This window comes from Rhincodon typus, chromosome 4, assembly GCF_021869965.1.
Source record: "Rhincodon typus isolate 14 chromosome 4, sRhiTyp1.1, whole genome shotgun sequence".
Classification (NCBI taxonomy): Eukaryota; Metazoa; Chordata; class Chondrichthyes; order Orectolobiformes; family Rhincodontidae; genus Rhincodon; species Rhincodon typus.
The window spans coordinates 79,820,328-79,844,489 of NC_063335.1; the positions used below are offsets into that span (position 1 = coordinate 79,820,328).

A 24,162-nucleotide genomic window follows, 5' to 3' on the forward strand; every position below is an offset into this window, starting at 1 on the left:
TACATTGAAATTAAAATGCAGTTACCTTTGTTTAATCACAATAATTGGTGGTCCTGATAATTCTTTTAGCTATATTCTCACAAATCTAGCCATAGATACTTTAGCAGGTTCACTGGGATCAGTAACATTTGCAAACAGTGCTTGTCTATTTTTATGGAAGTTGAATCTCTAGTGGAACTTAGAGTTGTAACTGAACTGGTCATTGGGACCCTCAGATATCTATCTTTTTGCATGCACGTTTCTTCAGATGGTGTGCTGAGTTCACACGAGGTGAAGCCAGTCTTGATTCAATTTGTTAAACTGTTATATTTCACAATAAAGTAAATGTGCCGAGCAGCACTTGTGATGAGGTGCTCTTAAATTGGCAAAACTCTTCATGTAATGTAATAATGAATGTGCTATAATATGTTTTTACTTTAGTTGGTTGTCTTAAACAGAATAAATTCTGCATTCTTACTATACAGGCCAGAGTAGCCTTCATCCTTCTTGGGTCATTTTGTTGCTGGACTGCCATCTCCTCAATCACGCTCTTTAATAGCCTGTCTCCTGCATAAGCTTTTGGTCAAATTCTCTCCAAAGAATAAAAGCCAACAGCTAGCTTTGCATTGAGTCCTGTTGAGATTAAGTTAATAGAATTCTAATTACAGCAAATATTTGAGCATCTGTTAGAATCTGTAATTAACTCCTTGTTTCAGTAATACTGGTTCAGACACCCCATCTGAAATTAACATATAGAGTCATAGAGTAACACAGCATGGAAACAGGCCGTTCAGCCCAAATTGGTCCATGCTGACCGTGGTGTCCACTCAGCTAATTCCAATTGCCCACATTTGGTCTGTATCTCTCCATATCCCATCCACGTACCTATCCAAATGTTTTTTAAATGTTGCTATTGTACCTGCCTCAACCACTTTCTCTGGCAGCTCATTCCACATACGCACCACCGCCTGCATGAAGAAGTTGCCCCGCAGGTTCTTCTTAAATCTTCCCCCTCTCACTTTAAACCAATGCCCTCTAGTTTGCAATTCCCCATCCCTGGGAAAAAGGCTATAAGCATTCATACTACCTATGCCCCTCATGATTTTATACACCCTCAATAAGGTCACCCCTCATTCTCCTACGTTCCAAGGAATAAAGTCCTATCTTGGCCAACCTGTCCCTGTAACTCCGGCCTACTAGTCCTGGCAACATCCTCATTAATCTTCTTTGCACAATTTCCAGTTTAACTATGTTTTTCCTGTAACAGGATGACCAAAACTGTACATGTACTCCAAGTGCAGCCTCACCAGCAACTTATACAACTGTAACGTAACGTCCCAACTCATATACTCAGTGCCTCGACTGACAAAGGCCAGCGTGCCAAATGCCTTCTTCACCACCCTGTCCACCTGTGATGCCGCTTTCAACGAACTATGTACTTGTACTCCTCGGTCCCTCCGTTCCACAACACTCCTCAGGACCTTACCATTTACTGTGTAAGTCCTACCTTGGTTTGACTTTCCAAAGTGCAACACCTCACACTTTTCTGTATTGAATTGCATTTGCCAATCCTCGGCCCATTTTCCCATCTGATCAAGATCCCTCTGTAATTTTTGATAACCTTTGCTTTAACGATACCTCCTAGTTTTGTATCATCCGCAAACTTACTAATCATGCCTTGTACGTTCACATCCAGATCACTTATGTAAATAACAAAGGTCCCAGCACCGACCCCTGTGGCACACCACTAGTCACAGGAATCCAGTCTGAGAAACAACCTTCAACTATCACCCTCTGCTTCCTACCATAGATCCAATTTTGAATCCAATTAGCTAGCTATCCCTGGATCCCATGTAACCTAACTTGACTAGCCTATCGTACGGGACCTTGTCAAAGGCTTTATTCCAGTCCATATAGACAACATCCATTGCCCTACCCCTGCTGACTATCCCTAATCAGACCTTGACCATCCAAATGTTGGTTGATCCTGTCCCTCAGTATCCTCTCCAATAGCTTGCCTACCATTGATGTCAGGCTCACTGGCCTGTAGTTCCCTGGCTTGCCTTTGCTACCTTTCTTCAACAATGGAACAACATTAACCACCCTCCAGTCTTCTGGAAATTCAGTGGCTAAAGATGAAGCAAAAATCTCTGCAAGAGCCTCTGCAATTTCTTCCCTAGTGTCCTGCAACACTAGGGGATGGATTTGATCAGGCCCAGGGGATTTATCCACCTTAGTGCACTTTAAGGCTGCAAACAACTCCTCTCTGGTAAAGTGTATGAGGTTCAAAACATCCCCACTTATTTCCTTTATTTCCTTCGCATCCGTGATTCTCTCCTCAGTAAACACTGAGGTGAAATATTCATTAAAAATCTTCCCCATCTCCTGTGGCACCACACATAGAGGGCCATGCTGATCTTTAAGGGGACCTATTCTCTCCCTATCCACCCCTTTACTCTTAATATAGCTATAGAGCCTCTTGGGATTATCTTTAACCTTATCTGCCAGATCCATCTCATACCCTCTTTTTGCTCTTCTGATTTCCCTCCTGAGTGTGCTCCTACAGTTTCATTAGTCAGTTAGGAATTCACTTGAGCTTGATAGCTTAAATCCAGTTAAATCCTTGTTACCACATAGCCTGCCACTACACACCCCCTGTTGTTAGTCACTAACAGTCCCCAATAACAACTGTTCACCCTCCCAGCCTGATCGTTAGCAACTCCTTTGTCTGTCCAACTGTCTTTTTCTCTCTTTGGACTCTATCTTATCGTTTACTCCCTACCCCACCCACCTCCCTATTTTCTGCATATGAACTGACGTTTTCCCAGCCACCATCAGTTCTGAGGAAGGGTCACCGGACCCGAAATGTTAACTCTATTTTCTCCTCCACAGATGCTGCCAGACCTGCTGAGCTTTTCCAGCAACTTTGTTTTTGTTCCTAGCTTAAATCTCTACACATCTGCTCCTGTAGTACCCGCTGGCTATTTGGGGGTCAATAATACAGACCCAGCATATTGTATCAATCCTGTTGCCCTATGAATTTATGATTAGCTCAGTAGCTCTTGATGTCTATTACACCTATTACTCTAATGTGCCAACATGGCCTGAATTCTCGAAATAAAAAGGTGACTTGTGTGTAATAGCAAATCCTCCAGCTTGCCAGTACCAAGGCAGTTCCTTTTATAAATGTATGTATTTGTGTATCCACATGGTGGGAAGCTATTGAAGAAAATACTGAGAGACAAGATTTATTCACATTTGGAAGTGAATGGACTTGTTAGTGATAGTGTGGGTTTGTGCAGCGAAGGATTTAGTTATGAGGAAAGGTTGAGTAAACTTGGATTGTTTTCACCGGAAAGACAGAGGTTGAGGCGCGACCTGATAGAAGTCAATAAAATTGAGGCATAGATAGCGTGGATAGTCAATGGCTTTTTCCCAGGGTAGAAAGGTCAACTACAAGCAGGCACAGATTCGAGGTGAGAGGGGGAAAGTTTAGGAAAGAAGTGCAGTGAAAAATTTTTCCTTCAGAGGGTGGTGGGTGCCTGGAACACTGCCAGTGAAGGTGGTGAAAACAGGCACGTTGGCAGTGTTTAAGACGTATCTTGATAGACACGTGATCAGGAGGTGAACAGATGGATAGAAACTGCGTATGGGCAATAAATAGCGGGCATAAATAAGGACTGTAAGGAATTGGCACAGGCTTGGTGGGCCAAAAGGCCTCTTCCTGTGCTGTATTATCTCTTTGTACACTGATAAATGCTAGTATGTATCTCTGAAATTCATCTACGTTTTAACTACTCTAGTAATGAGAGATTGTATTTGATGCATTTAACTGTTTTGTGAAGCAACATATTTATAATTTTGCACATTGTAAAATTTTATCTTCCTCGGTAAATTTTTATTCTTTCACAGTCTGAGGGTGTCACAGACAAGAACTACACTTATTGCCCAACCTTAATTACCATTGAGAGGTAATGCTGAGCCACCTTCTTGAATTGCTTGTGATCTATGTGATTCAGGTACACTCTCAGTGCTGTTAGGAAAGGAATTCCTGGATTTGAATGCGGGGGTTACAGTGAAAGAATGGCAATTAAGAAAGGATGTTATGTAGTATGGAGGGTTAGTTGCATCTAATAGCATTGCTGTGCACCTGTCTTTGTCCTTCTAGGTGGTGCAGGTTGTACTTTTGAAAGATCCTTTTGAAAAAATCCTGGTAAGTTACTCCTGTAAATGGTACACATTGTGACCATTGTACATCAGTGGTGGAGGGAGTGAAAATGGAGTGTAGTGATAGGGTACCAGTCTAGTGGGCTGCTTTGGCCTGGATGGTGTTGAACTTCGAGTGTTGTTGGAACTACACTCATCCAGAAAAGTGAATAGTATTCCAGCACGCTCCTGAATTATGCCTTGTCAATGGTGAATATGAACTAGGAGTCAGGAGGTGAGTTACTGCTGAGTCCCAGATTCTGACTTGCTCTTGGAGCTGCACTTTTTATTTGGCTGGTCCAGTTCAGTCTCTGTGGTCAATAATAAAACCAGAATGTTAATTTTGGGAGATTCAGTGATTACACTGCCATTGAATGTCGAGGGATGAAAGTAAGATTCACTCTGATAGAGATGGTCACCTGAAATTTGTGTGAAACGTGTGCTACTTGCCATTTATCAGTCCAAGCCTGAATGTTGTCCAGGTCTTGTTGTTCATGGAAACAGACTGCTTCAGTATCTGAGGAGCCCAGAACGGTGCTGAACACTGTATGATCATCACTGAACATCTCCATGTCTGACCGCATGATGGAGGATAGATCATAGGTGTAAAGTTCCTGATTATGATTGGGCCTAGCATACAACCCTGAGGAACTCCTGCTGAGATGTCCTGGGCCTGAGATGATGGACCTTTAATAACCACATATATCATTCTTTTTAGGCTGGGTATGAGTCCAGCCAGTCGAGAGTTTTCTTCTTGTTTCCAAATGTGAGGTTTGTGATAAATGTGACGTTATTCACTTTGGAAACAAGAAGGCAGATTACTACCTGAATGGCTGTAAATTGGGAGACGGGAGTGTGCAGCGGGACCTGGGTATCCTTGAGCACCAATCGCTGAAGGTAAGCATTCAGGTGCAGCAGGCAGTAAAGAAGGCAAATGGTATGTTGGCCATCATTGTGAGAGGTTTCGAGTACAGGAGCAGGAATGTGTTGTTGCTGTTATACAGGACCTTGGTGAGGTTGATGCCAGTGTTGCACTTGCACTGGAGCAGCTTGGTTATTGCAGTTTCTAGTGCTTTCGGCTATTTTTTTGATATCACATGGAGTGAATTGAATCCGCTGAAGACTGACATCTGTGATGCTGGGGACCCAGGAGGAGTCAGAGGTAGATCAGCCACTCTGGCTAAAGATGATTGCAAATGATTCAGCCTTATATTTTGTGTTGATGTTCAGGGTTTCCCCATCACTGACAATGTTTGTGTAACTTCCCTTTTGTTGTTTAATTGCGCACCACCATTCACAACTGGGTGTGGTGCAACTGCAGAGTTTGCTCATACATTGGTTGTTGGCTATACCTATTTCATACTGATTCTACTTTTGGCATGTCAGTAGTCCTTTTGTAACTTCACAGTTTGACACTTCATCTTTACATCTGCATGCTGCTGCTCATAGTATGCTCTGTTGTGCACTTCTTGTATATACAATGGTATCTGGACAATAATATGCTGAATTTTGCCTGAGACATTGTACAGAACAAATTTTTGTTTTAATATTAAAATGCCAAAAGCTATTTTAAAATTAAAAAATATTTTTGTCATCCAAGCAATGTTGTGATTTATTTATATGGAAACAAAATGCTGGAGAATTTGGTCTGGCAGCATCTGTGGAGAGAAAAGCAGAGTTATCAAGTTTCAAGTCCAATGATTCTTCTTCAGAATTGGGAGAGAATGGAATCCTGTTCTGAAGGAGAATCATTAGACTTGAAACATTAACTCCTGTTTCTACACAGATGCTGCCGGACCTGCTGAGTTTCTCCAGCACTTTGTGTTTTTATTTCAGATTTCCATCATCAAAGTACTTCGCTTTTATTTGATCCATGAAATGATGTTGCCTTCCAATATATAAATATTACTTCCCTATTTCAAACTGGGTGTATTTAACTTATTTTTCTTTTAATAGGGGTGTTGGTCCAGGATGTAACACTAAAGAAATCATAGATCGATTGAGGTACCTAAAGGCAGAGATTGAAGAACTGGAAATGAAGGAGAAAGAACTTGATCAACAGAAGATGTGGCTACAGCAGAGTATTGAAAATATAACTGACAATACACACAATAATAGATATCCTTCCTAGTTAAAGAACACATTGTGCCTCTTGCACGTTGTCAGCATTCAGTGACATGTAATTTTAAATGCTGCATACTCCTATACCTTTAAGTATTCCTCACTGCTACTCCAGGGACATTGAGCTAAGAGGCATGGTCATATGGAACATGAGACTTAGAGAGGCAATGTAGGTGTGTTTGAATACAGATTCATACCTGTAATCATCTGTAAATTGTACAATACATTTGTGATCTGAAAGAAATTGGGAAAATTAACACAAGTTAGCTACTACAGTTGTTGGGAGTCTGAAATAAAAACAACAGAAAATCTTGGAAACGTTCAGCTCATAGACGTCATTGTAGAAAAAGAAAAACTTTCAGGTCAATGATTTTTCACAGGAAGGTTAGCAATGTAACTGATTTTAAGCAAGCACTGAGGCAGGAATGTGCGTTTTTTAAAAAGGCAACGTCTGTGATATTGTTAAAGACAGGGCTGAGAAAATGACAAAAGGGACAATGGTGCAATATAAAAATAAAAAGTAATGGGCTAAGTAGAGAATAAAGGATCTAAAGGAGGTGCATATAGAATAAGCGGAATCAATTTCTGCAGTTGTCACCCAAAAATGCAGGGACAGACGCGATGATCTTAAATTAATGAACTTGTTGAGTCTGGAAGGCAGTGAAGTGCCTAACGAGAAGCTGAGATGCTGTTCCTCAAGCTCAGGTTGATGATCTTCACTTGAACAGTGCAGTAGACTGAGGGCAAAATAGGATTAGGCCAGAGATTTTCAATAATGAGCAACTGGATGCTTGGAGTCACATGTGGACTGAATGAAAATGTTCTACAAAGCAGTCTGAAAATGTGCACTTTTTTCTCAATATAGAAGAGACCACATCATGAGCAGTGAATACAGAATGCCAAATCTGAAGAAAGACAAGGCAAATTGCTGTTGCATTTGGAAGGAGTAAGATAAAAGAACAGGTGTTGCTTTTTTTCATACTTGCAAGGAAATGTGCCATAGACAGTGCAGGTGGTGTTGGCAGTGATTGAGTGGAGCACGGTGGTGTGGATGAAACTGAACTGTTGGGCTCCGAAAAGAGGTGATATTATGAAAATTGCAGAGGCCTCTGAGGTGTCATGTGAAGTCAAGGTAACTCAGTTGTGCTTCTTGGAGGGAGGGAAAGGAATGGGAACCGAAATGCAGGAAATGAAATTGACATGCTCACTGCCAAACATGGTGAAGAGGACTTGTCAGAAGCACTAGTATGGAAGGTGACATTGTACAATTGGAAAAATGGAATGGAAGCCTCTTTAGGAAGTAATGTGAGAAGAAGTTTAGACAAAAAAGCTGTGGAAATCATTGAATATGGAGTACATATTTGATAGCTTATTCTCTGAAATGGAGACAGAAGTTCAGGAAAGAGTGTGTCAAAGATGGTCTGTGTGAAGGTAAGAAAGGTGGAAATTGGAAGCAGAGTAAATGAAATGTTTCAGTTTGGAGTGAGAGGAGGAAATGGCATTGATACAGTCATCAATCCAGTGAAAAAAGAAGTGTAAGGGAGAGAACCTGATGGGGCAAGAACAGGAAATGTTCTTCATATTTTACTGAAGTACAGAGACAGTTAGTACCCATATGAATGGGATAGCATCTTCTTTATTTGAAGGAAGTGTTTAAATTGCAAGAAGTTGCTCAATTTGAGAACAAGTTCAGTTAGGTGGAGTATGGTCACAGATGGGAACTGGTTCAAGGAAGAAATATTGTGCCATTAAGCTTTTCTGATAGACAATAAGAGATGTGGAGAGGTGTTATGTCCATACTGCAAAGGAAACCCAATCTGGAATCTAGAAACTGTTAAAGTTTGGGAGGAGGTCAGAAGATTCATGGATGCAGATAGAAAGAAACTGGCCATGGAGAGAGAAAGTAATTGAGATAAATCAGTTCTGTAAGACAGGATCAAGGCAAAACAGTGGACCTATCAAGGAAACAACAAGGTGCAGAGCTGGATGAACACAGCAGGCTAAGCAGCATCATAGGAGCAGAAAGGCTGACGTTTCGGGCCTAGACCCTTCATCAGAAGTGGGGGAGGGGAAGGGGGTTCTGAAATAAATAGGGAGACGGGGAGGCGGATAGAAGATGGATAGAGGAGAGGATAGGTGGAGAGGAAACAAATAGGTCGAAGAGGCGGGGATGGAGCCAGTAAAAGTGAGTGTAGGTGGGGAGTTAGGGAGGGGATAGGTCAGTCCAGGGAGGACGGACAGGTCAAGGGGGCGGGATGAGGTTAGTAGGTAGGAGATGGGGGTGCAGCTTGAGATGGGAGGAGGGGATAGGTGGGAGGGAGAACAGGTTAGGGAGGCAGGGACGAGCTGGTTTTGGGATGCGGTAGTGGGAGGGGAGATTTTGAAGCTTGTGAAATCCACATTGATACCATTGGGCTGCAGGGTTCCCAAGCGGAATATGAGTTGCTGTTCCTGCAACCTTCGGGCGGCATCGTTGTGGCACTGCAGGAGGCCCAGGATGGACATGTCGTCTGAGGAATGGGAGGAGGAGTTGAAATGGTTCGCGACTGGGAGGTGCAGTTGTTTATTGCGAACCGAGCGTAGGTGGTCTGCAAAGCGGTCCCCGAGCCTCCGCTTGGTTTCCCGGATGTAGAGGAGGCCACAACGGGTACAGCGGATGCAGTATACCACATTGGCAGATGTGCAGGTGAACAACTGCTTGATGTGGAAAGTGTTCTTGGGGCCTGGGATGGGGGCAGGTGTAGCACTTCCTGCGGTTGCAGGGAAAAGTGCCGGGTGTGGTGGGGCTGGAGGGGAGTGTGGCGCAGACAAGGGAGTCACGGAGAGAGTGGTCCCTCCGGAAAGCAGATAAGGGTGGGGAGGCAAAGATGTCTTTGGTGGTGGGGTCGGATTGCAGATGGCGGAAGTGTCGGAGGATGATGCGTTGGATCCGGAGGTTGGTGGGGTGGTACGTGAGGACGAGGGGGATTCTTTTTTGGTCCTTATTGCGTGGACGGGGTGTGAGGGATGAGTTGCAGGAACTGTGGGAGACACGGTTGAGGGCGTTCTCGACCACTGATGGGGGGAGGTTACAGTCCTTGAAAAACGAGGACAACTGAGATGTACGGGAGTGGAATGCCTCATCCTGGGAGTAGATGCGGTGGAGGCGAAGGAATTGGGAATAGGGGATGGCATTTTTGCAGGAAGGTGGGTGGGAGGAGGAGTATTCTAGGTAGCTGTGGGAGTCAGTGGGCTTGAAATGGATATCGGTTTCTAGGTAGTTGCCCGAGATGCAGACAGAGAGCTCCAGGAAGGAGAGAGAGGTATTAGAGATGGTCCAGGTAAACTTAAGGTTGGGGTGGAAGGTGTTGGTGAAATGGATGAACTGTTCGAACTCCTCGTGGGAGCACGAGGCGGCGCCAGTACAGTCATCAATGTAATGGAGGAAGAGGTGGGGTTTAGGGCCAGTGTAGGTATGGAAGAGGGATTGTTCCATGTAATCTACAAAGAGGCAGGCGTAGCTTGGGCCCATGTGGGTACCCATGGCCACCCCCTTTGTCTGTAGGAAGTGGGAGGAATTGAAAGAGAAGTTGTTCAAGCAGATGTTCACCTGCACATCTGCCAATGTGGTATACTGCATCCGCTGTACCCGTTGTGGCCTCCTCTACATCGGGGAAACCAAACGGAGGCTCGGGGACTGCTTTGCAGAACACCTACGCTCGGTTCGCAATAAACAACTGCACCTCCCAGTTGCGAACCATTTCAACTCCTCCTCCCATTCCTCAGACGACACGTCCATCCTGGGCCTCCTGCAGTGCCACAACCATGCCACCCGAAGGTTGCAGGAACAGCAACTCATATTCCGCTTGCCAGCCCTGCAGCCCAATGGTATCAATGTGGATTTCACAAGCTTCAAAATCTCCCCTCCCACTACCTCATCCCAAAACCAGTCCAGCTTGTCCCCGCCTCCCTAACCTGTTCTCCCTCCCACCTATCCCCTCCTCCCATCTCAAGCCACACCCCCATCTCCTACCTACTAACCTCATCCCGCCCCCTTGACCTGTCCGTCCTCCCTGGACTGACCTATCCCCTCCCTAACTCCCCACCTGCACTAACCTTTACTGGCTCCATCCCCGCCTCTTCGACCTGTTTGTTTCCTCTCCACCTATCCTCTCCTCTGTCCAGCTTCTATCCGCCTCCCCCTGTCTCCCTATTTATTTCAGAACCCCCTTCCCCTCCCCCATTTCTGATGAAGGGTCTAGGCCTGAAACGTCAGCCTTTCTGCTCCTATGATGCTGCTTAGCCTGCTGTGTTCATCCAGCTGTGCACCTTGTTGTCTCGGATTCTCCAGCATCTGCAGTTCCTACTATCACCTATCAAGGAAGACTTCTTTGAGGTAGGAGAAATTAGAAATAGATTATTGTGGGATTGGGTATTGAATGATTGGAGACTGCGGTAGAATAAGATTTTCTGAGATGAAGTGGTGTAAGTCTTGCAAACAAGGTTTAATGTCTGTTGGAATCAGTTTCTGGAGGGAAAGGTCAGAGGCAGTAAAACATGGCAAGGGTAGAACAGATGGAAATGAAGAGGAAAGAGGATCTGGAAAGGCATTGCTAAGGATAATGACTCAGTACAAGTGTACTACTTAAAGATCTTTATCACTCTTTGACAGCCTCCTTAACTTTTTACATTGGCTTATACAACTCATGAAGATGTCTGCAAGTGTTTTCAAGGTTTGTTAACAATTATCTTTAACTTTCTCTTTTTATTGTACCAAATTTCTATTTTCTCCATAATCTACATCTGCATGTTGTCACTGTGTTCTCAATTCATTCCCACTCTGAGCCAGCTACTATGCGGTAGTGATATGGTCCAAGGATAGCTCTTCCTTTTCCACTCCTAGTGAAATGATACATGCCCCATCACTGAGTACCTCCCTGATTTGCCAGCTGGGTTGCATCCGATCAGAACCAAGCCTAACTCAACAGTGAATAAATTGAGCCACAAACATGCTTTGCTGTTTATTCAGTAACTGTTCTCATTAATCTCCTCCTAAAAGTGTCATGACATCCCATGTTACTGTGACACATGTAAACTATCTCTTTATCATCCTCAATTTGTCTGCAGTCTTTATGGCTGACAGCACCATCATCCTCCAACAGTTCTTCAAAGTTGTTTAGCAAGCTAAGATTGCACTTACTTCGTTCTATTCTCACGCATCTAGTCGTTGTCAGTCACCCAGTTAAATTGACTTCTCTTCCTGCTCCTGCACTGCTAACCTCTGATGGTCCCAAAGATCAATCTTTAAGGCCCCTCCTATTTCTCAACCATAGGCTGGTCTTCATCTGAAAACAGTGTCAGTTTCCATGTGGGCAGTGACCTCAACCAGCTCTTCTCACTCAGAGATGGTAAGAACTGCTGATGCTGGAGTCTGAGACAACACAGTGTGGAGCTGGAGGAACACAGCATCAGAGGAGCAGGAAAGCTGATATTTCGGGTTCCTGCTGCTCTGATGCTGCCTGGCCAGTTCTTCTTACTGCTGCTTCTCTTGATTCCACTGCTGTCTTTAAATTATCTCATTGCTTCTATACCACCTTGTATTAGATGAGCCAAAATTTCAGCTGACTCAATATTGGGAAGAACAAAGTTCATTGTGTTTGGTCTCACCACAAATTCTGTTCACTAGCTGCTGACTCCACTCCTCTTCTTAGCAAATGTCTGTGGCAGAACCAGTCATGACTTTGGTGTCATATTTGACCCTTAGATGAGCTTTTGAACACACAAATATGCAATCAACATGACCACCTCCACAACATTGCCTGCCTACTCTGCCTTGCTATCCAACAGCCTCAAATCAACTGCTGAAACACCACTTTCATGCCAATGTTACTTCCTAGGCTTGCCTATCTAGCATATTCCTGGCCTCCCACATTATTTGTCTTGTGTAAACTAGAGGTCATCGAAAACTCACTCTCAATATCATATGTCCTGCTTACTTATCAACCACGTGCTTGTTGGCGTACATTGATTCCTGGTGTAGCAGGTCTTTGATATTAAAATTCTCTTTCTTGTTTTTTTACCTCCTTGGCCTCACCAGTCTCTATCTTGTAATTGAGGCATGCAACTTTGTGAGATGTGAGGTCCCTCAATTCTGTTTTGTTGAGCATCCCTAATTTTAAACACTACCCAAATAAAAATGGAAAGAACTGTGGATACTGTAAATCAGGACCCAAAACAAAGTTGTTGGAAAAGCTAATTAGGTCTGGCAGCATCTGTGAAGAAAAAAATCAGAGTTAACGTTTCGGGTCCGGTGACTCTTCCTTAACTGTTCTGAGGAAGGATCATTGGACCCGAAATGTTAACTCTGATTTTTTCTTCACAGGTGCTACCAGACTTGCTGAGCTTTTGCAGCAACTTTGTCTGTGTTTAAACACTACCCAATCGGTGACCATGTATTTAGCTGCTAAGACCCTGTATTCTTGCATTTCATCCCAAAACCTCTCCACTTCTTTTCCTCCTTCAAGGCATTTCTTAAAAGCTACTACTTTTATCAAGCTTTGTATCCTTGATCCTTCTAGCTACTTGTGTTGCTCGGCCTCAGTTTTTTTTTGAAAATATTCCAGTCAAGCATCTTGGGACATTGAATCATGTAAAGCATATTATATAAATGTAAGTTGATGTTGGTTTCCAGATTTTTATCTTTCTGGGTCATAAAGGTTTGTAGTATGGAGGATTGAGAACAATATAGCAAAATTAAATACATGTTTCCTGTAATCTGTATAAGTTATTATAATTCTTATAATTCGACAAAGAAAGTGACAGCCCTGTCTGTTAACTCTTGAAATGTTCAGATGTTGAGATTGTGTAGTTTAGATTTTATAAATGGCTATAACGGTATTGTCCAGGGCCGCAATTTGAACATTCCTGTGCAAGTTTCATGATATTGTCTACTAGGAAGTAATAGAACACCTTTATCCTGTGTTTACTGTGTTTGCATCAGCAGCCTGAGCAAATTAATTCATGTTGCTTATCATGGCAGAGTGGAAAACCACATTGCTCTTTTCTGTTTACGATGAGTATTTGTAGAGGAAAATGGCCTGGCATGAGATGTTGAGTTGATTTCAGTGTTTTTCAGGTAATTTAGAATGTGTTCTTTTTTGAGTTTGCTTATATCACTCATATCTCCTTCACATTAATACAATGAGTCAAGACATTGCAATGCAATGTTTAAAAATCATTGAAACCAGTTGTGTGTTTTGGTTGTCAGAAGAAAACATTTCCCAATCCTTTGCGAATCAATATTTTAAAGTTACTGTTTTTAAAATGTACGTTGATCTCAGTCCATTTATAGAACTATGATAAACATTTGTTTGAAACCGAAGAATTTTGTTTTCTAACTCATTAGTGGTTCCATAACAGGTGATACACTTCTTGCTATCCAGGCCCCTTCTGGCACACAACTGGAAGTTCCAATTCCTGAGCTGGTATGTTTTACTGTTACCCTGCACTTAATTATGTTTTATGATTAGCTTGCTTATACTTGTACTTCTGTGTTAACTTTTTGATGTGGAGCTGAAGGCATGTGTGCCCCAGATTTTTATACGTTTTTGCACTTTATTATACACATTCTAATGAGTATACAGTTAAGTTAACTTTGCTGTAAAAATCCAAATTTCAGGCCAGTTAGTTTATCCTCCACAGTCGGGGGAAGCTTTTTAGAAATTACGGGCAAAATTAACTGTTGTGTGGACAGATTCTTAGAATAAAAGGGACAGTGGTGATATCGATGCAAAATTTGATGAATAACAGGAAACTGTACTGGTGAACAGTCCATTTTCAGCCTGGAGGATGGATTAGACTGAAATTCTCCATGGCTCAGATTTATATTAATAATTCAGACTTTGCTGATCAGGCAAAATTTGTGGATGGAAAACTTGGAAGTATTGTGAACTATGAGGAGGTTAGCGTTAGGTGGAAATAGACAGATTGGTGAAATGCATGGACTAGTGTCAGGAAAAAAAGGTAGAGCATGTATTATTTTTGAAATCAGTTTAGAAATACTTTAGGTTGTGATGAAAATGCATGATTTAGTAATGTCACTTATACTGAGAGTTAAAGAGGCATTTTTTGGGTTTGACCAATGCATTCTTGTAATTTGAGAAGGAAAGTGACACACATGTCCATGTTAACTCTTGAAATAATTTAGATGTTTGAATGGCATAGTTTAGGTTTTATAAAATTCTGTGTCTACTTGAGGTAAGCTTGTAGCTTAAATGAAGAGTCTGTTTAGGATACCTCCATAATCTACTTTGATTAAATAATTTTATATAGTTTGAAACATCTGTGAAATAAAAATATATTCATTTCTGATGTTTTAGTTTTTTAAGAAGATACTCGAAATATATAGAAATTCCGCCAGAAACTGTAAAGAGAAAAATAGATGATTGTTTGATTTTATATCCTCATTTAGTAATGAACAAGAATAAACAAGTTCCTTTGTGGGTGCAAGATTGGAAATGGGGCAGAGGTAGGACAGAGTGGGAAGAAACTGGTCTATGGACCACAGAGGGTCCTCTAAATGGTGAAGCCCAAAGATTCTCCTACATTGTAGAACTAGCAAGGTGCATCAGCCAGCTAATGAGCAGGAGTGTACGGTTTGGCCACTGCTGTTGTCACTTCAGCACTCCTGATAATTTGACTCCCTGAGATCAGCAGTTGTCAAATCCAGGAAGCAAAGGGGCTGGGATCAGCCCAGGATATCATCAGATTACATCAGAGCCAGAGTCGACAGAGGATGTTAATGTTGGATTCTTGAAGAGGTGAGCTTTTCATTTAATGTGGTGTTTTAAGGGGAAACACTCGTGTTCATGGCTGTCTGTAGCTCTGGGTAATGCTCACTCTGGGTAATCAGTGAGCATAATTCTTGAGCACAAACATCAGAGTCGCTTGCAATCTTGTTTTTAAAAATATTTTGTGTATAAAGTGAAATTAAGAAGTTTAATAGTAACTATGCAAATTTTTAAATATTTATTTTCTCTTCCCCAAAAAAAGGGACCAAATGGACAAAAAAAGTACCAGATCAATTTGAAGAGTCAATCAGGACCTATTCATGTTCTACTTATTAATAAGGAGTCCAACTGTTCGAAGCCTGTAGTGTTTCCAGTTCCACCACCAGATGACCTAATGCAATTGCAACAGGAGCTTGCAATACCATCATTACCAGAAAAACTGTCTTCAACTCCACTTCCTTCAGACCGAGTTGTCTCCCTAAAAGAACCATACCTTGTTCAGGTTCCGTTAGCTAAACAATCTTCTGGTGAGTTGTTGAGAATTAGTAACTTACATTTATGTAGGTTATATACAAAAGATGCCTGGTCTTGGTAAAATTACATATTCACAATTGTATCTGACAATGTAAAATTAAATTAGAAAGTGAAGTCAAGTTTAAGTTTGAACTGCTAAATGATTCTCATTCTCATACTTTATTGTCATAAATCTATATATAAATATATTAATGGACCAAGTCGTTGTAACTATTTTGCATTTCATGCAAGTAATATTCTTTGAAAAATCTTTACACTTAAGATTTACAGCATCAGTCATCTTGGATCTTGATTTGCCTTGCTGTAGCACTACTGTTTTCTTCATTTATCCTTGTCTTGTAAGAAATGGCTAGGCAATGACTGTTGACAATGTGTTCGTTTTAAATGTTATGACTATTTTAAAATCAGATTGTGGCCAGCAGCTACCTGGTATGGGATCGGATGTCCCTTACACAAACATGGCAGATACACCAGACGTTTACAAAGAATTGACAACTGAATCACTACAGAATATTCGAGAACAGAACGGATTACAATCACTGCTTCCTACAGACGTTGGGAGCATTCTCAAACATCCTCCAACGTCGTATGAGCAAACCAAAACAGAAGATTCAAGTGGTAAGGAAAGTCTAGGATAAAGATTATGGACTTTATGTAGCACAGCCAGCCACTTTTTAATTTTTCTGATTCCACTTGTATTCTTGTTTCTCAAGTTTGTTTAAGTTGTTTTATTTGGTTTAAAGTATCAGTCAAACTGATGTATAATTTTAAAATTTTACCTACTTTATCACATCGGGCTACAGAAATGAAAACAGGTTCTCAATACTAATGCATATCTGGTTGCAGCTAGGTCTTCTGTTGCTTAAAAAAAAATTGGTTTCTTTCTGGTCTGCATTGTATGTTGTCTTTAGAAATATTGTTGTCCCTGGAAGCATGGGCTAGTGCTGTTACTTTTGTTTGAGTTGCTTGCCTCTGCTGAGTGCTGTCCTCTACTTTCATATGAATCCTAGAAAATACCAGATTAGTTAAAATAGTTTGTATCATCTTTGAAATACCCAGTATAGTTGCTACATTTGAGATGAGACAAATGTTACACAAAATCATAAAGTATTGACCAACATCAATAATTTGGTGGTGGTGTTTCTATGACAGTGCTTTTGCCCCCCTTGCATTAGATACACAGTCCGAGTGCTTTCTGTACGTAGTAGTTTCGGCAACCACAGTGTGGAGGGGATAGTGTTGTATCTAGAAGTCTGTGCATTAATCAAACAATCTTCATTATGCCAGATGATTGGTCCAGCTGCCCAATCCAAGCAAGTATTCCTTTCACGTGTGATTTCAGCATATTAAATATTAGAGAAGTACTGGCATCAGGAATCGAGTCTCTTGTTGTATTTCAAGGGTGCCACCCACATTAGTACTCCCAATAATCTGAAAACTTGCTGGGCTATTTTATTTCAGGGATTAACACTTTTCATCAATAAGTAAACTATAACCAAACAAATGGTTAATAGTGTATGCGAGTCAGTGGAAGAACGCAGGATTTGAGTAGAATACAACGTGTTCATTTTTGTTCAATTATTAAAAGCTTGTGGAATCCACTGCCTGTAAACTGTAAGTTATTAATCCTTAGTTGATGTGAAAAATCAAAGCAACTTTGATTATCAAGTAAGTTTTAGCCCACATATTTTACATTAGTCCTGAAACCATTTGCAAAGGAATGCAGAAAGCTACTTTGGTCCATCTGGCTGATTCCAGGAATTGGATCCACTTCTAAGATTCTCTGAAACTTGGTTGCCTGAGCGCAAGAAGTATTCCTTACCTTGCCTGCTTCATAATATTATGAAAAGAAGGGCTTTATTTGCTACATTCAAAGTGTTGGATTGGAATCTAAATATAATTTGATAGCATTAAATATTTGTAACCCAGTTATTTTGCATTTGAATGAATAACATTGTCTGGTAAAAATATTCTCTTAATGCTACCTGTTATCAAGATGCAAGTTTGTTAGATGTATTTGGATGTTAGTCTAGTAACAACAAGCAACTACCTGATAAATTAACATGGTTAATTAAAATAATGAGTATACCTTCATCAACTATTGCCTGAACAGAAGTGTACAACTCCCTGCTGACTTAATCTTGGCAATATATTGTTTTTGGGACGATACCTGTTATACACATTGACTGTTACACATGTAAAGATAATATCAATATAACTTGACATTATTGTTCTAATCCTTGCAGAATTTCCTTGGACTCTGATAGACTGCTAACTTTTATGAATGAATCACTGTATAAACATTGTAAATATAACCTGTCATGAGACAATTTGCAAACTCATATTGGAAAAAAACTGATCTGTATTCCACTTTCTGCTGTTAAATAAATTTTTTTACCAATTTTATAAATAAAGTGTGTGTAGTTTGGGGGTGGAGGAGCGTGGAGAGTTGGGAAGATCCTTTTATAAACCAAATGAGCTGAATTTTCAGCTTCAGGTGTGGGTAGACTTTGAATTTACCTCAACTGGCTAATGTGCTGACTTGCTGACACACTCCTGCCCCAGGTAAGATAAAATGACAGCAGTTAGCTATTTGACCCAACTAAGTGTCCTGTTAACGTGGCCAAAGAAAGGAGACAGCTTTGTTTCCTATTGACTTCTCCTACCACACCATCCACAGCCAACTTATAAATGACCTTTGAGAGAGGCTCCAGCTTCATACGGACAGTCTAGTACCTGTGATCATTTTTAAATTGCAATTTTTTTTTTTTTAAGTACAGAAACAGCACTTCCATCTTGAAGCTGTCTCTCTCCTTTACCCCCATTGCCCCTCCAGTTTTCAGTACACATCTACCAATCCTTAATTGGATGGTGAATGTGCCCTCTGGCCGATAATTGGCTTTTCAATTAAAAACCGGGCATGAAGGCATCTTGTAATGCAGGGTTGGAACCTGGAAATTAGACGAACCCAGATACAATTTTATCCAAATATGTTGAATAATTTTGCGATCTTTTGGAGACCTCTGCTTGCATAATATTCGATGTTTTTTTTAAAATGACCCATTTTTTTTTTAAATTTCAGGAACTATTGATGGAGACATAATGGATGAATTTATGTCATCAGATGGTAAGTTATATGTTGTTATATGCTGCTGTAAGATTTGTGTTTTTTAAAATTTCTTTAAAAGACCATTGTATCTCCCACAAGTATAATCTTGCTGAGTCTTTGACAGAAATGTAATCTCCAGGTGAATGAGAATTTTTCTATTGATCCACATGGTAAAACATAAAGCACAAAAATTGTGTAACAGTTAAGACATTTTGATTAAATAAATCTTACTGTGGTATGTAAGTCATGATTTTATACAACATCCTTGCTAGAAGAAGCAACATTGCAATCCAATGAACAAAAGCACTAAGGTACCAATTTTACGAGTTTCAATTTATGCCAGACCAAAGGAAAAGATGTAAGGCTGAATTATTTTTAAACAGCCAAACCCACAGAAAGGAAACAAAGATTTCTGCCCATTTGTTAATCTCCTCAAAAATCATATCCGTATAGTACATAGTTATGGGGAAGTGGAACTTTGAGCAGCGCAGATTCAGACGGCTGAATGATCTCTTGTGCAATAATCTTCCTATGATTCTTATGCTTATTATTTAAAAGCATATTTATACTTCTGTGCACCATTTTGCAGACATCCGCACCAAATACAATGTCTATTGCCCTATTAGGGAACAGTGCTGAAACCACGTTTCATAAAGTTGTGTAGCCCCATATTTCACAATATGCGTTCCTTGCTTGTGATGTTCCTTGTTGGAAGTGCCATTTTATAAAGTAACCACTTTTCACTGTATACTATCCATAAATGCCCATAGCAAACTACCCACTATAAACTTAGCTTTAAATTTGGTGTGGTCCTTGCTTGCATTGGGCCCATATCCCTCTAATGAATTTTCCTATTCATGTACCTGTCCAAATGTCTATTAAATATTGTATTGTACTCACCTCTACCACTTCCTCTGACAGCTCATTCCATACATGTATCACCTTCTCTGTGGAAAAAGGTGCCCCTCCAGTCTCTTTTGAATCTTTTCCCTCTCACCATAAACCTATGCCCTCTAGTTTGGACTCCGCTACCCCTGCAAAAAGACCTTAGATCTTCACCTTATCTACCAAATACAGGCCAATGGGACTAGTTGAGTTTAAGATACCTGGTCAGCATGGACGAGTTAGACTAAAGGATCGGTTTCCATGTTGTAATACTGACTCTAGTCGATACTGTTTGTAGCATGGGAATAGACCATTCAACCTAATGGATCCATACTGGTGTTTATGCTTCAGATGAGCTCCCTTTAACCCTACCTCATTTATATTCTTCAAAGTAACTTTCTATTCTTCCTTGTGTTTATTTGGATTTTCCTTAAATTCATTTCTTCTAGTCAAACATTCCTTCTGATAGTGAGTTCCAATTCTGTTATTTTGGGGTAAACAAATTTTCCCTGCATTCCTTGTTAAATTTGAGTCACTATTATAGTTGTAGCTCGTAATTGTGGTAAATCTTGCATGCATTTTCTCTGACTAAATAAAAATCAAAAGAACTGCAGATGCTGTAAATCAGGAACAAAAACAGAAGTTACTGGAAAAACTCAGCAGATCTGGCAGCACCTGTGAAGAAAAATCAGATTCGACGTTTTGGGTCCAGTGACCCTTCCTCAGAACTGATGGTAGCTAGGAAAATGTCGGTTTATATGCAGAAGATAGGTTGGGGGGTGTAAGAAGAAAACGATAGGTGGGGATACAGCCCCATGATGCTCCATCAATTTTTGTTTGTTGTGTATGCCCAGTTGTTGCGTTTTACGGTTCCCTCAAGATTAAAGTGGGCTTATTATAAAGGGAATGTTGCTTTTCTGCAGCTTCACGCTTGCACCCACTCTGTTGAATTACCCTGCCAAATCCTTTTGTAATCTTGAGGACCTCTTATAAGGTCATTTCTCAGCCTTCTGTTTTCTAGAGAAAAGGATTCTACCCTGTTCAGCCTTACTATATCAATATATCTGCTGTATTCTGGCATAATCCTGATGATTCTTTTTGTATGTTCTTTGCAGTGCCTCTATGTTTTGTTTTATATATTATGGAGACCTGAAATGTTCAGAGTTTTCCAAGTAAGATCTCATGAGGGTACTGTACATATTTAACATTGTTTTCCTGCTTTTCAGTTCTAATAATCCATAATCTTCAGATGGAAGCAAGGGTGCAACCATCTAAGCCACATAATATTGGACAAAACTCTGTCCTTAGTGGTAGAATGATGGTGGCAAAAAGATGAGACATTCAAAGTGAAGATAGATGCCATAATTGTAGAGTTCAAGTTATTAGTAGAGTGAACTTTGAGTCAAATAGCCGGTTGTTCTTAAACTGATTGTTGGTGAGTTTGTCCATTTTAGACCTTAGTTATATAGTCTGAAATAAAACATCCCTTTTAAGAAAAGAACCATGGAAACCCTGGATTCTTATCTGTGCACAAATAGGAGTATTCCTGTGGAAGTTGTCCAATTTTACCACCAATCAGTGCTGCATCTGCTTATCTCCAAAAGGGAGGGCTAGTAAAAATATTACAGTTAGCCTTATTGCTAAGGTAAGTGAGTTAAAATTGGACTTGAAGAGCACCTTTCTGAATTGGCTGAGATAGAATTTGATTTCCTACCATTGTGCAACCTGCTGAATCTCACCCAAATGAAAAATAGCTATTCAGTCAAACGATATTGTATGAAATCCTCAACAAATAAATGTACCCCAGTGAGGAGCAGCCACATGTTTTCAACAAAAAGGAGATAATTTGCGACAAAGGAAAAAAGTCAATATTTAAATCTGGTGACTGAAGTTTTTTTTCAATTTCTTCAAGTAACATGGTCTGTTTATCTTGCAGTCTTTCCCCTCCTTCGACTTTCTCCTCCGCCAGTTGATGAATACAGTTTCAACCTGGATGAAAATGAAGGTGTCTGTGATCTTTTTGATGTGCAGATTTTAAGTAGCCAGTTTTAACTATTGTGATCGCCATCCCAAGATATTGAATCTACCTCTGGACCACCTGTTCAGCCTTCATAAACTACTTTGTTCCACTTTGTGAAGTTCACTACAGCATTATGGTCAAGACAAAAGTTTAAGGTTTCTGAACTTGTGTCCTTTACATGTTTAAGTCCTACACGGACATTTATTTTATAGGATTGTTCAGTTTGTTTCTTAGCACTGCCATGTAGCAAACAATATAATTTTTTTTCCTGCAGTTGAATGTGATACTGCCATGGCATAATCTCATTAATGTTGCAACAAAAATATTTACTTCACTAATGACTTTTCTACTGCCTTTTTGAATAGGGTAGCAGAGAAATTTGATTATTTTTATATACTGCACACTTTTTAAGTGCCTTTTGGTTCTTGCACTTTAGGAGAGTTTTTTTTGTCTTATAATGTACAGGAAAGCCTATCTCAGTTTAGAACTGAACTTAAGTAGTCTCCTGATGTGCTGTTTGTTGACTACAAAAGATATTTGTTCCTATAAACATGCGGTCTTTTTAGGCCAGTTTGACCATAATTCTGCTAATTCACACCCTTCTGTGTTGAAGGTTGTGTGTGTATGGAGGAATTGTGTCTAATAGCAGAACGTGGCCAAAATGTTAATGTTAATGAAGCTGTAACATTTTTCATTTATTTTACTTCAAGGGATGTGGGCATTGCTGGCAAGGCCAGCATGATTTACCATCTGTAATCTTAGATGATTTACTAATGTCTAGTAAGCATCCGGTAAGTAGGGTGCGCACTAGTGTGATAATCACAGTGCAGATTACAGTAAATATACAGTCAATAAATTGTTTAATTTTTGGTAGCTTATTGCTTGTTAGGCCAACAACTTAAAATATATCCTGCCTTCTCTAACTGTTCAGTGTTCAAATGGATTGTGACACAGCTTGGATAGTTCAGTTAGTTCAATATTTGCTTGGGCCAGACTATCTAGTATATCTCATGAAATGTTTACAGTATGTGTTTTGTTTTGTACAAGAGGATAACATTTTCTCTAGGACCACCTGTCATGTAGAATTACAACAAAGAAGCTCTTTGTAATATTCAGTTTTTATATTGACCAAAGCTGTTGTTCTTTTTTTAAAAAGAAGGCACAAAAGATTAAAGTGTCATGTCTCTGCTTCTGCAGTCATTATTTAATTAAGTCGAGTAAAATAGAGGTTGACAATTTATCCTGTTTCTTGCAGTTACAGCAATGAAATTTGATTATGGAAAATTCATTTTCTGGCTTGTGTAGTCATTCACTAGGTTCTGCAAAATGTCTAGATCTTTAAGCACCATTCAATATAATTTTTCCTCAGTCTATAATTTTGCTTTTAGGTTAATTTATCCAAAAGACATGCAGATACCTTCTACAGTTACTTTTATCAAAAGTACTTTGTCTGTGGCAAAATTTTTCTTTTACTGCTCCTTGCCAAGTTTGAGTACCAGATGACTACACTATGTAGGCGACCTTATGCATTGCTCAAAGCTGGAGCTCTGGAAATTTGTAAAATGGATATTGCACTACAAAACAAAATATTATGGTTCTGAAAATCTGAAAAACAAAAAGAATTCTGAAAATACTTGGCTATTCAGAGCATGTGTGAAGAGTAAAATGGAGTTAACATTTTAGGTCCTTCAGTTCAGGAGAAGTCATACCAGACTCAAAATGTTTACTCTATTCTCTCACCTCAGATGCTGCCAGACCTGCTGAGTTTATCCAGTGTTCTGTGTTCATTTCAGATTTCCTGCACCAGCAGTATTTTGCTTTTATAAAATTAAACACAATGTGGAAACAAGCTGACACCAGCTCATATACTGCCAGCCTTGATTTTGTCTACTCTACAGCAGAATACTACTCCTCAGTGTGGGCAGGGAGCAGCCATACCAAACCTTTGGACACCATCCAAAACAGACCAACGGAGGTAATCCATGGTACGCTGAAATCAACACTCAGGGAATGGATCCAAATCCTGCTTAATATCCGACTTCCTTATATACTGGGAAGTGATGGAATTTGACCATGTTGAAGCACAGCACTGATACGGCACACCATGGAGAACTTCAGAACCTACCATGTGCACTCATAACAAACCATATTTGAGCTTTGCGAATAGTTTGAGCAGTGTAGGATTTTCAAAGAGGATGTGGTGGAACTTCGGGCATCTATGATGATTCATGTGTTTTTTTCTTTTGTGAGGGACCTATTTCATGTTGGGTTTATGGTCCCTTTAAGAATATTTCTCAAAGTATTATTTCTAAACAGCCACTTGCTACCAGTAACAAATCATATGAACAAGTTGCCCAGGTGATCATGCAGAAAAAAGGATCAATCCAAAGTTAATTTGAGGAGTGCATAGGTTCTTGGGTGTCATTCTATATTCATATACTTTAATTTTAGCTCAGCATAAGCTGAATTTTGAGAGCATCTCTTTCATGTAGGAATTATTTGAAATGCTGTGGTGACCAATAGGGTTTTTTTAAAAAGCT

The 24,162-nt window shown here is 40.2% G+C and overlaps 1 protein-coding gene across 4 annotated transcripts in view; it reads left to right on the plus strand.

Moving 5' to 3' along the window:
- LOC109917377 (transcription factor E2F5) overlaps positions 1–22,910 on the plus strand; it is a 29,329-nt gene extending 6,419 nt beyond the window's left edge. For 2 of the 4 annotated variants that reach the window (XM_020517197.2, XM_048595999.1), the window contains 7 exons: positions 6,142–6,303; positions 10,975–11,018; positions 13,705–13,769; positions 15,337–15,601; positions 16,017–16,226; positions 18,691–18,735; positions 21,539–22,910. In XM_020517197.2, coding sequence (XP_020372786.1) covers positions 6,142–6,303; positions 10,975–11,018; positions 13,705–13,769; positions 15,337–15,601; positions 16,017–16,226; positions 18,691–18,735; positions 21,539–21,654 — 907 coding nt within the window. In that variant the 3' untranslated portion in view covers positions 21,655–22,910. Of the gene's footprint in view, positions 1–6,141; positions 8,278–10,974; positions 11,019–13,704; positions 13,770–15,336; positions 15,602–16,016; positions 16,227–18,690; positions 18,736–21,538 lie in introns of those variants that run through there. The other 2 variants (XM_048595998.1, XM_048596000.1) reach the window with 2 other exon arrangements.
- The last annotated feature ends 1,252 nt before the right edge of the window (positions 22,911–24,162 follow it).